This window comes from Cricetulus griseus, chromosome 3, assembly GCF_003668045.3.
Source record: "Cricetulus griseus strain 17A/GY chromosome 3, alternate assembly CriGri-PICRH-1.0, whole genome shotgun sequence".
Lineage (NCBI taxonomy): Eukaryota > Metazoa > Chordata > Mammalia > Rodentia > Cricetidae > Cricetulus > Cricetulus griseus.
Window position 1 is genome coordinate 68,779,314 of NC_048596.1, and position 19,279 is coordinate 68,798,592.

Below are 19,279 nucleotides of genomic sequence, written 5' to 3' on the forward strand. Positions count from 1 at the left end.
GCATTACGCTGGCTACAGCAGTGAGCCATAGGCATCAGTCACAGAATTGCTCATGCAACTGCAAGACTCTACAGTGTATGGTGTTGCTAAGATCTTATGCTCAGTAGGTTAGGGGTATCCACTTTCAGCTTATGGTATAATCAACCCATGATGGGACACAACCCCACTGGAAGTAGATGAGGATTTGTACTTAGCAAACCTTTGATTCAGAAAACTCAAATACATAATGTGACAGTTCCAAAACCTCTAATTCTCTTGGGTCTGAATTTGTTGGGTTTTATTTCTGCTACCTCTTTCTCATGGGGAGTATTTTCTAGGCAATTAAATAGGCTTTAGAATCATCCTCACAAACTCCCTCCCACCTAGAGAAACCTCCAAGGGTCTAAAAGAAAGGTTCCTCTACAGAGACAGTTTGTGTGGACCTCTGCTGGGAGCTGAGTAGACACTGATGTTCTCAGAGCCTCTAACATAGTTTCACTCCCTTCCAGAATCTTGGGGGTAGGTTTCACATTCAACATCCCTAGCTTTTTATGGTTGGCATGGTGAACGTTTTGATCCTATCCTTATGTATATTTCCCTAAAACAATGTTGACTTGTTAACTTATGCAATGCTTAATATTTTTTACCTTTCATCTCATAGCTGCCAGGTCTCTAGAGATTTCTCTTATTTATTTACTTGCAAAATCACTGATAACTTAAAACCTTTGTTTATCTTAGCATGGCTAGCTAACCTGTAGGGAAGACTCTGCAGTGGAATGTCACAGTGCCTGGACTCCTTCCTCTGTGGCCCTCTGTTTTAAAACTGATCTGATAGAAAGCTATATTGGAGGAAAATGAGCTAGTGCCACCCAGGGTATCTTGGGCGTTTTAGATTCTCAAATGAGTGAGCTGCCAGAGCCCAGCCTCTGCCTCCTACTGTGGTCTAGAGGCCTCTGACCCCAGTACTTTTTTGCTTGGCCTGAATAGCTCTGAGTCAAGCCTGAATGTCAAGGTGATTTTGTGATATGGAATAATCCCTCTGAGGGAAGTGCAAATCAGCCGCAAAAGTGCTGTGATTGTCAAGACTTCCCTGAAGGACATGAAACCAGCAAGCAGGGATATTACAGCTCTAGTCTCCCATGAGGCTGACTTATGACAATGGATGTGTTTAGTATAAAGGAAAAGTATATGCAGCTTTTTGTGTTAAGTAAGGACTCTTTTCACTTGTTCATCTGCTGCTCATCCTTCATTTCAGCTGATCCAGGTGGCTCCTTCTTTTCTTCCCACCACCCCCTGAAGGTGCCTCTTCACAGAGCTCAGTCCCACTCTTGAACATTTTGTTTACCTCTCTGTCTTCTTTGTTAACCTTCAAAAACCTTGAATGAAAGGATCATGTATAATTTAGCTATGCACCCCCAGAGGTCAGAATACTTCTATCAGTGGCTGAAAGACCTGGGGAGTATATACCACATTCCACATGGCTCTAGCCTTTAAAATACTCAGTATGCAGGCTTGATTAGTCCACAAGTAAGTTCCAATAAGAGTGATTATATAATGAAATATGAATTATTGATGTTTAAAATAGCAACAAAACAGGAGATAACCCAGTCATGTTTCTCTAGCAAAGTGAACTCTTCACAACACACACTGGGAGAGGGGAGTTTAGATCCCAGGAGACAATTTGGGGATAACTCTCTTGGCTGGAGGAAATAGGCTGGGCTGCTGCTGCTGGAGCTAAAGTCTGATTTTTAAAAAGATATAGGCTGAATTGGCAAAACTTCAAGAGAGGCTGAATATGGGGGGAGGAAAGGGAGGGTCGTGAGTGACTGTTGGTGTGTGGTCCTGGTGGATGACAGGGACTCTGTTTGGCCACCCTGTTGTGGTGTCTCCTGGCACACAAGAATGTGCATGCTGAGTAAGTGCTCTCCTACCAAGTCACAACTCCCATGATTTTTTATATGTGTATGTGTATGTGTATGTGTATGTGTATGTGTATGTGTATGTGTATGTGTATGTGTATGTGTATGTGTATGTGTACTCTCTCTCTCTCTCTCTCTCTCTCTCTCTCTCTCTCTCTCTCTTTTAGGACAGAGTCTTACTAAATTGTCCAGACTAGCCTGAAACTTGATTCTTCTAATTCCAGCCCCTTAAGTAGCTGGGGTTGCAGTACCAGACCACAGGCCCAGCTTCTCTTCTTTGGAGAACTTACTAAGTTACCTTTCTACCTCCCTCCTGTTTGTGTACTTCCTTTGATGGAGTGTCCTAACTTCATTCCTTTTGTCTCACTGGGACAAACCCTGCCTCCTGTAGTCCATCTTCCTGGTGTTGGGTGGGCATTAGCAGCCAAAAAATAGTCGGTAGGCAAAGAGGGGCTGCTGTTGGAAATGACTGAAATTTGGAACAGATTGCTGTTGGGGGTGAGGGTACTTTTGCAGGCTGGTGTTACTGAATTCCCAGCAGGCCTTGCTCATGGCTTCTTATTCTATATTCCTGGATCCAGCCTGGAGTGCTTGGTGGTGTGATTACTGCAGTTTTGGGGATGGGGACAGTTGTTTGATTCTGGACACAGGTGGTGGTGGGGAGGGCACAACAGGAGAAGGTATGGGATGTTTCTGAACATGGGTAGAGGCACCTCAAAACAAGCTGCTCCTGAACAAATTCTCTAAGCAATTTGACCCCAGTCCGAAAGCTTAACCAGTGGTTCTCAACCTTCCTAATGCTGTGACCCTTTAAGCCAGTTCCTCATGCTGTGTTGACCCCCAACTATACAATTACTTCATTGCTTCTTCATAACTGTAATTTTGCTACTGTTACGAATCATAATGTAAATATCTGATATGTGACCCCCCCAAAGGGGTCACAGTCCACAGGTGGAGAAACACTGGTTTAGAACCTTCTGGCAGCAGAACCTGAGAGCAAGTGGACCTACAGGAGGAAAAGACAGAAAAGTAGGAGGCTGCTGCTGCCAGGATTTGAGGTTTCAAGAAGGGGCATGCACAGAATGACCTTTCCATGTCACCTGACAATTAACAACATAAAAAAATCTATTTGGGTTGTGTTTTGATTTTGCCATGCCTGTCAGATTGGCCTTCATTCCAGCAAGTGAAATTATGGTTGCTTTGTTCCCAGTAATTTTTATACAATGGGAGATGGTGACAGGGTTCTGGTTTTGGGTCCAGCCTACTGGATTCTTACTGGGATGGGGAATGTCTGTGTGGCTATGACAGACAAGGAGAAACCCATAATTTCAAGCTGTTGATTTTGTGGCTGGTTGGATCTCGTTTGCTGTATTCACAAGTCAATTTCCCCAAGTGAAATTTCTAGAATAATTTGCAGCATTCACTGAGATTATTTTTCCCTCATGGACTCCATCAAGTTTCTACAGTGTGTGATATAACTTCAGTACAAACACATATGCTCTTTTTTACTTATCTTTATGTGTGACCAGGGGCTAGGAATTGTCCTACGTGCTTAAAGGGCATTAGACCTTTCAAGTCTCACAATCCTATTTTTTGCATAGAGTGAAAGGTTCAGGCATTATGCTGGCCTGCCCCTGTTACCTGGTGGAATCCACTCAGGCAATACCCTGGTCAGCCCAAGGTTCCATGGGAAAGAAGTCTGCACGAAGGTGCAGAGGACCCCTTTAAAAGATAGGCCCCTGCCCACTTACGCTCTCTGTTTCTCTGTTTCCTCTGTGCTCTCGGTTCCCTTCCTCTGTCCCCTCTCTCTGTTCCCCCGCTCTACTCTCCCACCTATGTTCCCCGCTCTGTCTCTCTATGGCGACAGGCCATGGCGGTTAGCCATTTACCCTGTTCCTCTTCTTAGTCTCCCCATTCTGCCTTATAATAAACTTATAGTCAATATGTCTGTCTCAGCAATTTCTCTTTTCTTCTTTTTAAACAAAACAATAACATAGAGGGGCACAGATGGGTCAGTTACCAGGACAAAGTTGTGTAACCAGTAAGTATCATGGAACCAGGATTCTTTTACTTTTGCTTCTCAATCATAATTATTTAGTTTTTGAGCATTTCATACATGTATGTGATGTATTTTGACCATATGTTTCCTCATCTCCCCACAACTCCTCCCAGAGCTCCCTAACATGTCCTTCTGACAGCTTCATGTCCTCTTTTTCATCTTTTGTGTAGCTGAGTTCTGCCAGTGCCACCAGCATGAGCATGGGTGTAGGCTATCTACTGAGGAACCTACCAGAAAAATGACTACTCCTTCCACAGCAGCCATTGGCTGCCACTAGTTCTTCAGCTAGATACAGGGCCACATGTTGTGGCCCGACTTGCCTCAGCTTTAACCCACAACAGCCATGAGGTTCTACCTGAGTGGGGGTGTGTGAACCTGGAAGCTCCCGGCAACCCGACGGCGATAAAGACCAAACACAGGCATCTTGTCATCTTCAGAGAGCTCTCAGTTCCATGCTTTGGAATTAGAGCTATTTGTTTATTAGCCGTCTTTTCTGGTGTCCCTTAACCACCATGCTAGTACCACGAGGCAATCATTTCTCTCTTTGTCCTCCTCTCTCCCTCTGGCCCTTGCCAGCTTATTCCTCTCCTTCTGTCCCTATCCGTTACTCCCCTATCTCTAGCCCTCCGCCCAGGTGAGGGCCTATTCAGATGCTTAGGCATATACAGATGCAAAATAAGAGGCATATTACTCACAGGCCAGGTAAAGTTACAGCCTGGTGTTAATTACCAATACAATAGTGGGCCGGAGCTTCCTGGCACCACCACTGTTTATGTCAGCCAGGGCCTGAACCCGGAATATTCCATAACAGGGATATTCGGTCCCCCACAGCCACATGAGCCCTTACCCTGTCCGTACTAGGATTTTGAGTGGCTTGATCTTGTGCTGGTAACCCGCATCACTGTGAATTCAGGAGTAATACAGCTGTATCTTGTCCAGGAGACACGTCACAGAACTCTTCCCCCTTCTCTGGCTCTTACATTCCACGTTCCTTGTTCTTAGTTGATAATAGATGTCTCATTTAGGGCTGAGCACTCGGAGTGACTGGTTCCTAGAACTCTGACCAGTGAGGAGTCTGTATTCACCTTTGCCTCCTGCAAAAAGGAGCCTCTCTGAGCAAGGTTGAGAACAGCACAGACAAATGGGCTGAAGCATAAATATTTAGGAAGCTGTCTGACAACATGGTTTCTTAGCAGAATAACAACAGTAGGTTCCTCCATAACCATGAACTTTTGATTTAGCTTATAGTACCAGGCACAGATGCCCTCCTATAGCAGAGGTTTCAAATGCAACTAGAAAGCAGTTGGTTAGGCCCAAAAATATTCTTGCCACTATTACACTAGAGGGCACATCTTGCCTGGAAAGTTGCTATTTTAGCATGCATGGTCCAGTGCTTGATAAGACTACTGATGTCTTTTCTCCTTCAGTGTATGCATAGCACTTTCTAGTACTATGAAGACTAGCCAGGAGCGAAGACATTATCTAGAAGGTTCAACATCAGTTTCTTTATGTTCTGCAATCAAAGCGTGTGGTATCTTCAGCACTGGGGTCTTATTATCTAGTTGTAATGGGCAATCAAGAGCAATGACAAGAATCTATGTTGTCCTTCAGGACTCTCTGAGAATCAGGGTTTGACCCAGTCCTGAATAAAGCATATGTGTTCTTCCTTCCACATCTCAGAATGGAAGGGTGAACATTTTAACGTATGTAATCCCAGTAATGTTTTATTTTCTCACAGGAGTGACTGGGTGACATCCTACAAAGTCATGGTGAGCAATGACAGCCATACATGGGTTACTGTGAAGAATGGATCTGGTGACATGGTGAGTCCCTTCCCTGCTCTACCCATACCACTGGTACCTGACCATGGGGCTTTGTCCTATCCCTGGGGAGGTTTACCTAGTCTGTGTAAACTCAAGCCAACCAGGAGAGTCTGAGAGTCTTTCTCCTGCTCTGAAGCCCAACCTCTAGTGGCCCACAGCTGGGGCTGATGCAGAATTCTTCATTTGTTCCAACTAACGTACTTCTAGGATGCAGCCTCTAATCCCATTTATAAATTACCACATTGCATTTGGGGACCCTCACAGCTGTCACTTCCAAGAGCCACCTCGCATGATTAGCTTCAGCATGGGAGTTTTGTTACTCTCAAATTCAGAATCTCAAGTGCCACTCCTAGCATGGCATCCAGCATCTTACACACGGACTGTAGCCCTGCTTCTACCTTCTGTCTCATTCTTACTGACTGTAAGTACTTACATTACTCACTGTCCTGTGCACCAGCAGAATGGAGCCAGCTGGTCTACCTATCAAACCCACCGCTGGGCTTCTCCATTAATGTTTCCTTGCCTCTAGAACTCCTCCCATTCTTACCAGTCCAAGTAGTTTTCCTTCACTGTTGGGACAAACAGAACCTCTCTCTGCTCCAAAACTTGGGCTGGCCTGCCTCCTTCTAAAAGTCTGAGCTCTAGAGCATCCTTTTACCCTCATGATATAGACTGAGAGATAGGGGATTTTTGAGGCAAAGTTCAGGGGTGATTTGTTCCTTTTTGCCTTGATTACCAGCATGCATAGGTACTCCTTGATAGTAATGGGTGAATTTTATGATGAAGATCTTAAAAAGCTTTTCCTTTCCCCTTGAGCATCAATAGATATTTGAAGGAAACAGTGAGAAGGAGATCCCTGTACTAAATGAGCTGCCGGTCCCCATGGTGGCCCGCTACATTCGCATAAATCCACAGTCCTGGTTTGATAATGGGAGCATCTGCATGAGGATGGAGATCTTGGGCTGCCCATTGCCAGGTGAGTTTGCCTCCTGAACTGTCTGCATGGCTATTTCCTAATGGGAGGCAGGTACCGCCCCAAGATGAATCAGAATAAGTTTAGCCATCATTCTCTTGTGTCCACTGTTAAATCTCTTGAGTAACACACAGGTTACTCAAAAAGAAAAGAAAAGAACTTTTCATAATCCCAGCTCAGAAACATGAAGGTTGGTGGCACTGGGGCCTCTTGCCAAGTGTGGTTTTGCCTGATGTAATTCTAAGATGTTCATGTATGTCAGGGTTGCTGGCTCACTAAGTGCTGTCACTCAGAAGTGAGAAGAGGGCATCCAGGAGTCAGCTAGGGATGTAACTTAATGGTAAAGCACATGCAGATGTGCAAATCTCTGGGTTCGGTTCTCAGCATTACAGAATATGTTTGCCCTCGAGCCCTGTATCTGTCCTCAGCTTGCTTACTGTATTGGGTGCAGAGGCAGAGCAGGAGGTGGAAGAAACTCAACTGTGAGCATTTGCAGAGTCTCTGGCTAAAGAATGTCCCTTGGATTCCCCCGTCTTCACTGAATGCTTGCTCCCTCTAGTCTCATGGCCTGATTTTCACATGGTGGTGTCTGGGTCTAACTTTAGGATATAGGCAGGAATTCACATGGTAAACCTTCTGGGTCCTATTAGTGTCTGCTCTAGTCAGGTTGGCCTAGGCTGGCATTTCAGAGAGTGTTAGCTGCATCACTGGGGACCCATGGAGAGAGCTTCTTCCTTCTGACCAAACATCTCCAGGAAAGCAGCTGGCCTAAAACTCTCCCTGTAGCACCTACCTGAGCCTGCAGGAATATTGCATTCCTACCTTCTCCAGTCTAGTCACAAGGATCAGGAACTGGAGCATGGTTCATCCCAGCCAGATTTCTCCCCAGAGTCTGCTCACTTTGAGGCTCATAGTACAAGCTGGAGCATCATGGCCTGTGGGTCCCCAGTCCTGCCCAGCACTGCCAGAGGCAATCCACCACCAGCAGCTCTGATGCTATTTTAGCAGTCACCCCAGTTCCACCATGAGCTTTCATTTGCTGTGTTTTCAAAGCATGTTTAATGCCACATTACTATTTTTCTCTCAGTCCTGTAATATACATGAGCTGGCTTTGCAAGCTGTAGGTTTTTAGAACATGAACCCTTCATGGGTGAGAAAGCTGGCTCTGTCTGCCTACATAACGATTTTCACAGCAGACACATGTTTTGTTTTGCATTTTATGTTTGTTTGCACTTACTATCTTGCATTTTTTTTCATGTCACAAAAATTATTGGTGCCTGTCCTGATTAGCTGTGACCATCAACTTGATACATCATAGAACCACCTGAGAAGAAAGTCTCCATTAAGTGGTCACCCAGATGAAGTTGGCCTGTGGGCAGGTCTATATGGGGGGTGGTTTTTTGATTGTTAACTGATGCAGGAGGGCCCAGCCCACTGTGGGTAGTGCCATTCCCTGGGCTGCATAAGAAAACTGGCTAAACACAAGCCAGTGAGTGAGGAAACATGCAGCATCCTCCATAGTTCCTGCAGCACTTCTTTGGCTGTGAGTGGGTTCCCTGGTCAGAGATAATATTGCATTAAATAGTCAGCGGGCCTTCCTTCAAGTTTCTACCCTGAATTTTCTCCACAATGGACTGTGACCTGTAAGTGAAATAAGCCCTTTGCGATCCTAAATTGCTTTTGGTCATATCAAAAGAATATAACCAGGAAGAAGGAATCTGTGGGTATTTTCTTGGTCTATGGACAGAATCTCACATCCTTAATCAGCTTGTGGTAGCTGGACTTCAGCAGGTTTGAATATTTTGATCACATAAACAATCTTGCAGTTACTCTTATTTCTCTGTCAATAGTGTATGTTTGTGTGTGTTCATGTGTGTGTGTGTGTGTGTGTGTGTGTGTGTGTGTGTGTGTGTGTGTGTGTGTGTGTGTGCATGCATGTGTGTATGTCCATCCCTGTGACCACAGTTGTTGCTTGAACTTGGATGTAACAAGTGGAATTGTTGGGACAAAGGTTGTGCACATTTCCAAGGTTAATAAGGAGAGTGCATTGAAACATTCCTGTTTGGGATTTGAGGTGGGTAGGCTGGATGAGGATTTTAGGTGCCATGCCTGGAGTCCTCTCTCCCTGTAGGTAAGGAGTCCCCCAAGGATTTGCTGGGTTTTAGTACAAAGGATCTTGAATACTAACCATGTGGAAAGAGGCAGGAAGCTGGCTTAAGAGCTCCATTTGTGATAATATAGGCACAGAGATGGATTCAGTCAGTCAGGACTTCTGCTTCAAATACCAGAAGTCCTCAGACTCACTTAATGACAAAAATTTGGCCAACAAATGAAAATTGCAGGAGTGGGTGTGATGAGCTTTAGGCAGGGGTTGTGCTAATACCTCAGGGTCTTCTTGCTGGGGTTAGAACTGTCTTAGAGCCTCTTGCAGACTTGATAGGTTGTCAGTAGTATTCCAGTTCCTGCCATCTGGGTGACCCCAGGAAAAAGAGACTTTCCTAGAACTCTGATGTCACTGGAGTAGTTAGGATCAGAACCTGGGCCCTGGTAGCCCTAATGAGCTAGGTCAGTTACTCATGCTCACTATTCCTGTAAAAGAGACAAGCAATATGGGTATGCAAGCCATAGTGGAATGCAGAGAAAGGAGTTATTGTGACCATACTGGGAAAAATAGACCAGGAGCTACAGTGAACCCCCAAGTCCATCTTATGGGTCCTAACTTGAGGTTCAGATTTAAATAGAGAGCAGAAATGACACACAACTCTAAGCATTCCTGGTCAAAGTGAAACCTTGCCCATCATCAACCCTTCATTTTCTAGGCTCCAGTCTCTGCTGTGCAGTGCTCCGAACTAAGTGAAATCTCTTTCTGGGAGGAGAGAGGGCCTCCTCTGTCAGGTACAGGGCTTCATTCAGCCTTATCCCTTTCCTAGCATGAGATTCCTGGGGAGAATTCAGTGTCTTGAGGACCATTGTTGCAATGTTCTGACAGCGAGAGAGAGGGCCACAAGTTTCTTCCTTTTGAAGACCACTGGGGATAGCAGCACTGAGAGCATGGGCCTTGTCCCAGGATCATCTCTGAGATAGTGACTGGCTGGGGCAAATGGGATCATAGCCTGGACCTGGGTCACAGGCTTGCACCTGGGCTCATACATCAAGACAGTTCCTCTGAACCACATGAAATAGGTGCCGATTGGATAAAGGGACTTCGTGGATAGCAGTAGATGTCTGATAGACTGACCGTGAGCTCTGAGTTCAATTCTTACTTTTAAAACTGAGAGATAGACTCCTAAGAAACTCTCAATGAGATTTTGTTCATTCAAAGACAAAGAAGTATTTGGTGAATATGGGAGACTGGGCATCAGGATCTCATCCTGGATCCTTCAACATGCTGTCTAGTCTCCAGGAAGGAAGGCTATTGTCTGATCAACCATTCTTTTGTACCTAGGGCTCTGAGCTTTTCCTTCAAACATTTTTCACAACCTTGAAGGCATAATTGGTGTTTGAAAACAAAAGGGGCTTTCAGATCCTTTGGAGAGACACCCCTGAAGTGGGGTGGGGGGTGCTGAATAGATCTCAGAAAACAGCAAGTTGAAGTCAATGTCAATAAATGCAAAATCAAAACCAAAACCAAAAACTGTCACTCTTTACCTTTGCTTTGGAACCTATGGGCCTGGAAAGCTCTCTCCAAAGGCATGGACATCCCATGCCCCAAGCAGGTGTTTGAGAAATAACTGAGGCTTTGGCTGAGCCTAGATGGCCTTGACTTTCTTGCCTGGACAAAATGCTTGTCTCCTCCTGCAAGCTATCACCTTCCATGACAGCTGCTTGTTTCTTATGGTATTGCTAGATCTTTCATGAAGATTTAACACTCTTGATGTTTGAGTCCTCTTGCAACTCCTAATTTGTTGTATGTGGTCTCAGTCTCCAAGGCTAAAGTCATTTATTAGGGATCCCAGCTTGGTGCTTCTCTCACATAGAGCCTGCAGAGTCAGCCAGGATTTTGTTATAATGTGGAATCTGGTTTGGCAGGGCTGAGGTAGGTCTATTAAACAGCCAGTGTTCCTAGTCGGGGGACATTGGGGGCCCAGATGGCTTCTTGCTGATCCTGACATTTCACGGGTCCTGCTGCTAACCCCCTGCTTCTAGAATGGGCCTTTGAGCCACTTGAGTGGAGCCCAAGCTGTTGTGGGCTTCCAAAGTTCTGATGCTCCTCACATGGGGTGGAGGTGGGGGTGTCTGTGCTAACTGAGACTTTCTGACTGTATCCTCTAGTGAGGAAATGTCAGCATGATAACCAAGGACTGGAAGCCTTTGCCATTCTTCCTCAGACAAGGACAAGGCAGATCTAGGGTCCCTTCTTGTCTCTTCCCTTCATATTCTTCCTCCTCTCTGCTCTCTCTCTTCTGTATCATCTTTATTTCGGAATAGTGTATACAACACAATAGGAATTGAAAAGAAAATTCAAGTTAAATGAAAAGGGACCCAGGGAGAGCAGGCTGTGGTCCCTGAGTAAGAACCCTAGTCCTTAGAGCCACCTCTGTTACTACACTCTGATCACACCTGTGAGGCTGCTGTGTCAGTAAGACTTTAATATTTGTGACAAAATACTTGTCTTAAACAACTTACAAGGAAGAAAGATTGATTTTGGATCATAGCTCGTGAGATTTCTGGAGCACAGTCCTTAGCTCCATTGACTAGACCTGTGGTGAGATACAACGCCATGCCGTGGCCCTGGGAACATGTGGTAGAGGAAGCTTTTCACCTTATAGTAGACAGGAAGTAAAGAGAGAGGAGGGGACTGGAGACCAGGCAGAACCTTCAAAGTCACTCCCCTCCATGACCTAGCTCCGATAGCTAAGTCCTGCCTACTAAATGTTCTACTATCTCTTAAGATATGTCACTTCCTGGGGACACGAGCCTATGGGAACATTTCATATGGAAACTGTAACAGGTGCTTCTAGTTCTAAATGTCATAGAAGGATGGCTTCAGGGTTGGCTGACCAGGAACTCTTGATGTCATGGGCTTCTGTGTCCTGCTGGTCACTGAGGTGGTGCTGGTAGTTCCTTCATGGTCAAGAGGCCACCACAACAATCAGGGCAGTGCTTTAGCATCCTTTGCCTGGAGAGAGATTTTTCACTGTCTCCTTCCCTGTGCTCTTTGCTTCCCCTCCACTGGAGCAGTCAGAGAGTGACTGAGAGTTCTAAGATGTCAGAAGAGAGGAATTCTCACATGCCGGGCTCCCGTTAGGAAAAAGGAAAGGAAAGGCATTCCAGCTAAGAGACTAACAGTGGGTACATGTTTCCTAATATTTCCAAGGATGCACAACTTCACAACTACTTGTTTCATATGGACAGTGGCCCCAGCACACATGTATCTCTTCTACTGTTCACTGTAAGCCAAGTGAGGAGATACCATTCTTTTCCCACTTACAGATGAAAAAGTAATGCACAGACTGCTCAAGTGGTTGTCGAAGGTCACACCACATAAAGTAGAGATCTAAGCCCAGGCCTTGTACATTCTTAATTTCCAAACAATTCCAACTCCCACGTGCCTCCTGCTGGCTTGGTGCTCTTGCCTCTGCACCAACATTAGAAGTTCAGCTTTCTAGCTCCATTGTCATTACATAAACCAGGCCCCTGGCAGGTATGTCATGGTTGACTGTGAGTGAATTCATAACCATCTTTCTGTCCTTAGATCCTAATAGCTATTATCACCGACGCAATGAGATGACCACCACCGACGACCTGGATTTTAAGCACCACAACTATAAGGAAATGCGCCAGGTAAGACCAGAGTATGGGGTTTCCAACACAACTTGGTCAAAGAGCAGCAAGGCATGAGTGCTAAGCACTAAGTGTGATTCCTCTGGGCAACCAAATGAGGCCTCCTTTGTTAGGAAATGACTGAAATGGAGCTCAAAGCTGAGCTTTTCTCCTTGAAGCCTTTAGTTCCTAAAGGCTCTGTGTGTTTGAGTCTGGTCACTGGTTGAAGGATATTAATGAATTTGGACTTGAAGGTGAGAGGGCACTCATAGGAGATCTGAAAGGCCTCCCATGGGTCTGCATGTTGTGTTCCACAACTGACCTCCATCAACGTGTTCGGTCCTTCTGAGAGCCCAGAAGGGTAGGGACTGTGATTACCTTTTCTTGTTGATAGGGAAACTGAGTCATGTGACACTATACAGCACTATTACCTCCTACCACAATGTTTAGATTCTTTTTAAAAAGTTATTTATTAAATTTATTCATTTATTTTACATACCAACCACAGTTTCCCTCCCTCTTCTCATTCCCTCCCCCAACTTCCTATCTGTGTCCCCCCCCCCAAATCCACTCCTTTTCTCTTTCTGTTCAGAAAGGGACAAGCCTCCCGTGGGTGTCAACAAAGCATGGCATATCAAGTTGAGGTCGGACTAAAGCTCCTCCCCTCATATTAAGGCTTGTTAAGGCAACCCAATATGAAGATTTGGTTCCCAAAAGCCTACTAAAGCGTCAGGGACAGGCCCAGCTCCACTGCTAGGAGTCCCACAAGTAGATCAAGCTATATAACTTTCACGTATATGTAGAGGGCTAGGTCTGTCAATATTTAGATTCTTAGCTCAGTCTTGGTTGTCAACTAGAGTGACCTGGGAAATTTATAAAACATCTACACGTGAGTCCCCTCAGACACAAAAGTTGAATCCTTAGCAGACATGTCCTAGAAGTTGTCCTGTGCTTCTGTACAGCCAGGCCTCAGAACATATAATTGGTGTTTTTTAGGAACCTGAGCATAAGTACCATGGAATGGTGATCAAATGTGACTTTTGTCAGATGGACCCAGAGTTTGTAACTCTGAGCAGTGTCAGCCTGCGCATGCTGTCTGCAACACACCCACAAGGACAGCAAAAGGGCAGCACCTGAATGGGTTCACTGTCTCTGAAACCTGTTTCTTGTTCATACCCAGCATGCGCATTGCATGTGTCCTGGGGACACATAAGCAAATGCCTGTTCACCTCAGATAGGGCACAAATGACAAAATTTGCTTTCACCGAAGTCCAACTTGCTAAACCAGTGAGTACAGAGCATGGGATAGGGGTTAGTTACAGGAATGGAGGTGATGCCTGTGCACCCTGGAATGAATAACAACTTTTTCATGGCTGCATAGGCAGAGTCCTTCCCTGATTTCACTGAACTGTCTCCTTTCTAGATACCCCAGTACCTTCAAGATCACAAGGCCACTTGCAGCTAGAACAGAATTACATTCAGCTGACATGAAGATACAGGAGGGAATGGCTGGGCTCTCAGGTTCAATCCAATGACCCTGGTCCTTCCTTCAGAGAGCAGAGGACAGCAGTCATTGGGCTGCATCTTGAGGGTCTCTTGCAAGCAGTCACAGCTGCTCTGTTGAAGATGATAGTGACTGGTGTGTTCAGGGGACAGTGGTCTACATCACTGTGCTAGAAGATATGGGAAGGCATTGGCAAACAAGAGTCTTAGCTATTCCAGAGTCTGTTTGAAGACATGAAATGAACAGAAATAACCTCAGGATTGCATTGACACATAAGGACTTATCAAAGGCTAGTTAATGCAGCTCAGAGGGAGGGCTTGTGGGCCGAGGGAAGAAGCCAGCTGCCCAGGACGAAGGCAAAGGATGTTTCTGAGAACAGAGTTATTAGGCTGAACTTCATGGAATGAACATGCCTGGCTTGTCTCACTGTCATTTAACTTGAGATACGAATGGTTTCCAGACACCTGTCAGCACAGACATAGAGGTGGGATGTGCTAAAGAACTCCTCTTACTGTCTTGCTCTTCAGAAACAGAGATAATGTGCTTGGACCTGAGGTGTGTGACTCATGCCTGCTGCTCCACTTTCTCAGGGTATTTTTATGGCTCTGCCCACCATTCTGTCTTTGGTAGATCTGGCAGGTTAACCCAGTCTTTTGCTCGATGGGTGTTTTAAGGCATCTCGTCAAGTCTGGAAGCAAGACAGATTATCAGTTCAGTTGGTGCAATGAACTTCATGTATACATAAAGTGAGCTGAATGCCCACAGTTCCTGGGTACTGAGACCTTGAAACAGCTGTCCCATGTGCATAACTGGGGTCCTCTAGGGAGAGCTGGTAGTGAATGAGGTGACTATGAGTATCACTCAAGAGATGCTAGAGCTAAGAGGATTCAGGGTCACCAGCACAGCCACCTTGGGCCCCCCTCTGAAGTCTCACTGCCCAAAATCACTGAGTTGGAAATGGTCCAGGGAGTGTTTCTCTGCTCCAGTGAGCCGGGCCAGAAGCCCTAGTTCTTGGGTTTGAATTAGAAGACAGAATTGCTATTCCTTTCTCCAGATGGAGTCTTCTAGGTGGCTGTAGAAATATTTTTACCTCAGGAAAAATAGTTGGCTTAGGCTGCTACTGAAAGAAACATTTATAGCCAACAATAAAATGAGAAGCAGTAATGAAAAGGCAGCAAAACAAATGGAGATGCTCATCCCACTGTAAGAGGATCACAGTGAGAATGTGTGTGGCTTCCATGCAGCATATACTTGTAGAGCACTGAGTTACATTGCTCCAATTCCAGACAGAGGGAGGGGGCAAGAGACAGGAAAGGCAGAGAGGAAGATGAAGACTATACAAACTTCCATACTTGAAGACAGAGAGAGTTGAAGTATGCCAAGAGAACAATGGAGGTCTTCTTAGTGCCTGTATTGATAACTTCCTTGTTACTTGTTTAAATATACTTTGTTAATCTCTTTCACTTGGAATGACCCTGTCACTTATCATAAGTCTGTATTATGAAAGTTATCATACATGTGCTTAATGTGGTCATTTCGGTCATGACAGATGGGATGGGGACAAATGATTTGCTTGCCCATGGCTGGAGGAAGCTTTGACTATAACTGGGACCAGGTGCTATCTGGATTGCTGACAGATGTTAGCAGACAGAGAGGGAAAAATACTTATCTTCTATGTAGACAGACACTTTAGTACTGTTATCCAACTTATAAACATAAAAAATGTGGATTAGGAACAGACTTTTTGGCAAAGTATTAGCTTCAATCTCAGCCCATGTGAATAACTGAGATCTGTAGTTGGTCTTTCTTTGGATGGCTAGCTCTCAAACCATCATCTTCTCTGAAGTAGATTGTTGCTCCCAGGAGCAGACATATCTCATTGTCATGAGAAGCCTTATGTTATTAAAACAGTTTACCTGCCAAAAAAGACTTATCTTCTTGTCCAAGCAAAGAGGCCAGCAAGAACAAGGGGATGGGGTGGGAGTATCAGGTGGGTGCTGGAAAGAAGACAGGTCCCAAGTGAGCTGCATTCTTTCCCTATGTGAAGGAAGTCCCACCACAGCCCCTGGGAAAGGAACTTTGGGGATTGGTGTGTGAGGGGAGAGGCATTTCTGAGGTAGATAATTGACCTGAGCCATTTGTTAGTGTATATCTGAAGTAAGTGTGGCATGCCCTCATGGGGCCATTCTCGCTCTTCCTGTCTAGAAAAGACATTGGTTCCCTAGGAAAGTGTTACTTGTCTTTGCTTTGAGCCATGATATGTTCAGGTTCAAGATATTCAGGAGATATAAATTGTGTTCTTATTTAATACGTTGCAGGTAGATAACAGTTAAGGGGTGAGACAGGAGTTGTAGGGCAGATAGCTGGAAGTACTTATGTATAGGATGGCTGAGGAGAGCCAGGGACATTGGGTTGTGGGGGGAGTTAGCTGAGCCTGCCTGACCTGTGTGGTCAGCCTGAGTGTGAGGACAGTTGATGACCATGGGAAGCCAGAGCAAGGTAGTAGGTCTGAGAGTCTAGACAACCAAAGTTCTGACCTGTCTTAGTTAGGGTTTCAATTGCTTTTAAGAGGCACCATAACCATGGCAACTCTTATAAAGGAAAAATATTTAATTGGGGTGGCTTACATTTTCAGAGATTTAGTCCATTATCATCATAGTGTGACATGGTGGTGTACAGGCAGATACGGTGCTGGAGAAGTAGCCGAGTGTCTTACATCTTGACTTGCAGGCAATAGGAAGTGGTCCGTTTCACTTGGTGTAGTTTGAGAATAGGAAACCTCAGAGCCTACCCCCCAGTGACACACTTCCTCCAACAAGACCACACCTACCCCAATAAGGCCACATCTCCTAATAGTGCCATTTCCTTTGGAGGCCATTTTCTTTCAAACCAGTACTGGCCCTCATAAAGCAAAAATGCATTCAGTCCAACTTCAAAAGTTCCCATAGTCTGTAATAGTCTCAAACTTATTTAAATCTCAAGTTCAAAGTTTTATAACTGTAATCCCCTATAAAATTAAAATAAAAATTAGATCACATACTTTCAACAGATAATAATAGCACAGGATATACATTATCATTCCAAAAACATAGGGAAGGGAGTATAGTGAAGAAATACTGGACCAAAGCAAGACCAAAAACAGCTGAAAAACTCCAAACACTGCTTCTCTGTGTCTGATGCTAAAGTGCTCTTCAGATCTCCAACTCCTTTCAACTACAACACATTTCTCTCTCTTGGGCTGGTTCCACTCCCTGTTAGCAGCTTTCCTCATCAGGCATCCCACAACTCTGGCATCTCCAACATTTTGGGGTCTCCAAAGCAATCCAGGCTTCAACTTCACAGCTTCATGCATTGGACACCCCTGACTCATGCCTGGCATCAGTAGCTTTGTTCTATAACTCCTTTCTTCTATCCTTAACTCTAAAGCCAGAACCATGGGGCTGAATCTTCCAAGTTCTGCTACTTATTGGGGCTGGAACATGGCCTCCTTGTTTAATTACATCTTCACCAGCTTTCACTTTTCCTTCCCTGCCTAAACTTGGCTGCGCTTGAACTTTCTTTTTAGACCAAACTGGCTTCAAACTCAGAGATCCTCCAGCCCCTGCCTTCCCAGTGCTGGGATTAAAGGTGTGCCCCACCACACATGGCTCTAAGCTTTTATTTAGTTCCTTTTCACAAGTTGGAAACTTAGCTGGGATGTTGTCCTGAGGTCACCACTTCCTTCAGTTCATAATTTAATCTCTTTATCTCCTTGAACATAGAATTTAGCTTCATTCCACTTTCTGGTGTCCCTTTTCTTCTCAGACTGGACATTTTGTAACTTATCCTGCTCAGCTTGCTCCTTTTCATTATAAATCTTTATAAGCATGAACACTAGTAACCACATGGCAGAGTCTATACTAGACTGTTTTGAGATTTCCTTTGCCAGTAGAATTAATTCAAATCTCTTCACTTTAGCCTCAAGCAGACTCCTCAGACTAGGGCAAAATGCAGCTACTTTCTTCACCAAAATACTACTAGAGAATGATCTCTAGGCAATATACTAAAATTCTCCTCTGAAACCTTTTGAGCCAGCCCCCCACAGTTCAAATCATTATCAGCACCATTGTCTTCTATGCTCCTACCAGTATGGCTCATTAAGCAGTACTTAAACCATCCTACTGCCTTCCTAACCCAAAGTACCAAAGTCCATATTACTCCAAACAAAAACATGATGGGGCCTATCACAACAACACTCCAGTCCCTGGTACCAACTTCTGTCTGAGTTAGGGTTTCTATTGTTGTGATGAAACACCATGATGATGACAACTCTTATCAAGGAAAACATTTGATTGGGATGGCTTACATTTTCAGAGGTTTAATCCATTATTATCATGGTGGGACATGGAGGAGTGTAGGCAGACATGGTTCTGGAGAAGTAGCCCAGTGTCCTAAATCTTGACTTGCAGGCAACAGGAAGTGGTCTGTCTCACTTGGTATAGCTTGAGCATAGGAGACCTCAAAGCCCATCCCCACGGTGACATACTTCCTCCAACAAGGCCACACCTCTCCATTAATGCCACTTCCAAACCACCACGGGACCTATGGATGCTCTTCACTGTGGTTTCCTTCCTCTTTTCCATTGGATTAGAGGTGATTTCTGAAGGAAGATGACTGAAGAAAACCTTTTATCTAATACTTTAAACATTTTTTAAATAAACACTTCCATTCACTGGATAAGCATTCTTATATCAACAGAGAACCCCAAGTCTAAAGGATCCTCCATAGACTCACTGTACTGATGAATCAGCAATTTTTACATCTTTCTTGTCTTGGTCTGTTCACAGATAAACAAAAGTCCAGAGAATGAGTAATTTCTAAACAACAGAAGTTGAGTTTTCATAGTCCTTGATATTGGTGACCTAGAATCAAGGCACCAGCAGATTCTATGTCTAGTGAGGGCTGCTCTCTACTGGTGCCTTGTTTCTGGGTCTACATGTGGAAGGTGGAAAGGCAAAAAGGCCTACTTGGTTTCCTCCTATCCCTTTGTAAGGATACTCATTCCACTGATAAGGGCAGAGCCTCTGTGACTTAGCCACCTCCTAGAAAACTGCCCCATACACACACTATGGAATTGAGTCTTGGATTCCACCTGGTGAACTTGGAGAACACATACACACAAGCTACAGCCACATGCTTCTATTCTTCCCATGCTTGAACTTGTGTTCACAGGTTCTGCACCACTGTGATTGTGGTGATCTGTCCTTGCCCCCCCAGTCT

The 19,279-nt window shown here is 44.8% G+C and overlaps 1 protein-coding gene across 1 annotated transcript in view; it reads left to right on the forward strand.

Moving 5' to 3' along the window:
• Cpxm2 (carboxypeptidase X, M14 family member 2) overlaps positions 1-19,279 on the forward strand; it is a 106,469-nt gene that overhangs the window by 67,284 nt on the left and 19,906 nt on the right. The window contains exons 5-7 of the mRNA XM_027409149.2: positions 5,696-5,780; positions 6,606-6,756; positions 12,449-12,537. Coding sequence (XP_027264950.1) covers positions 5,696-5,780; positions 6,606-6,756; positions 12,449-12,537 — 325 coding nt within the window. The remainder of the gene's footprint in view (positions 1-5,695; positions 5,781-6,605; positions 6,757-12,448; positions 12,538-19,279) is intronic.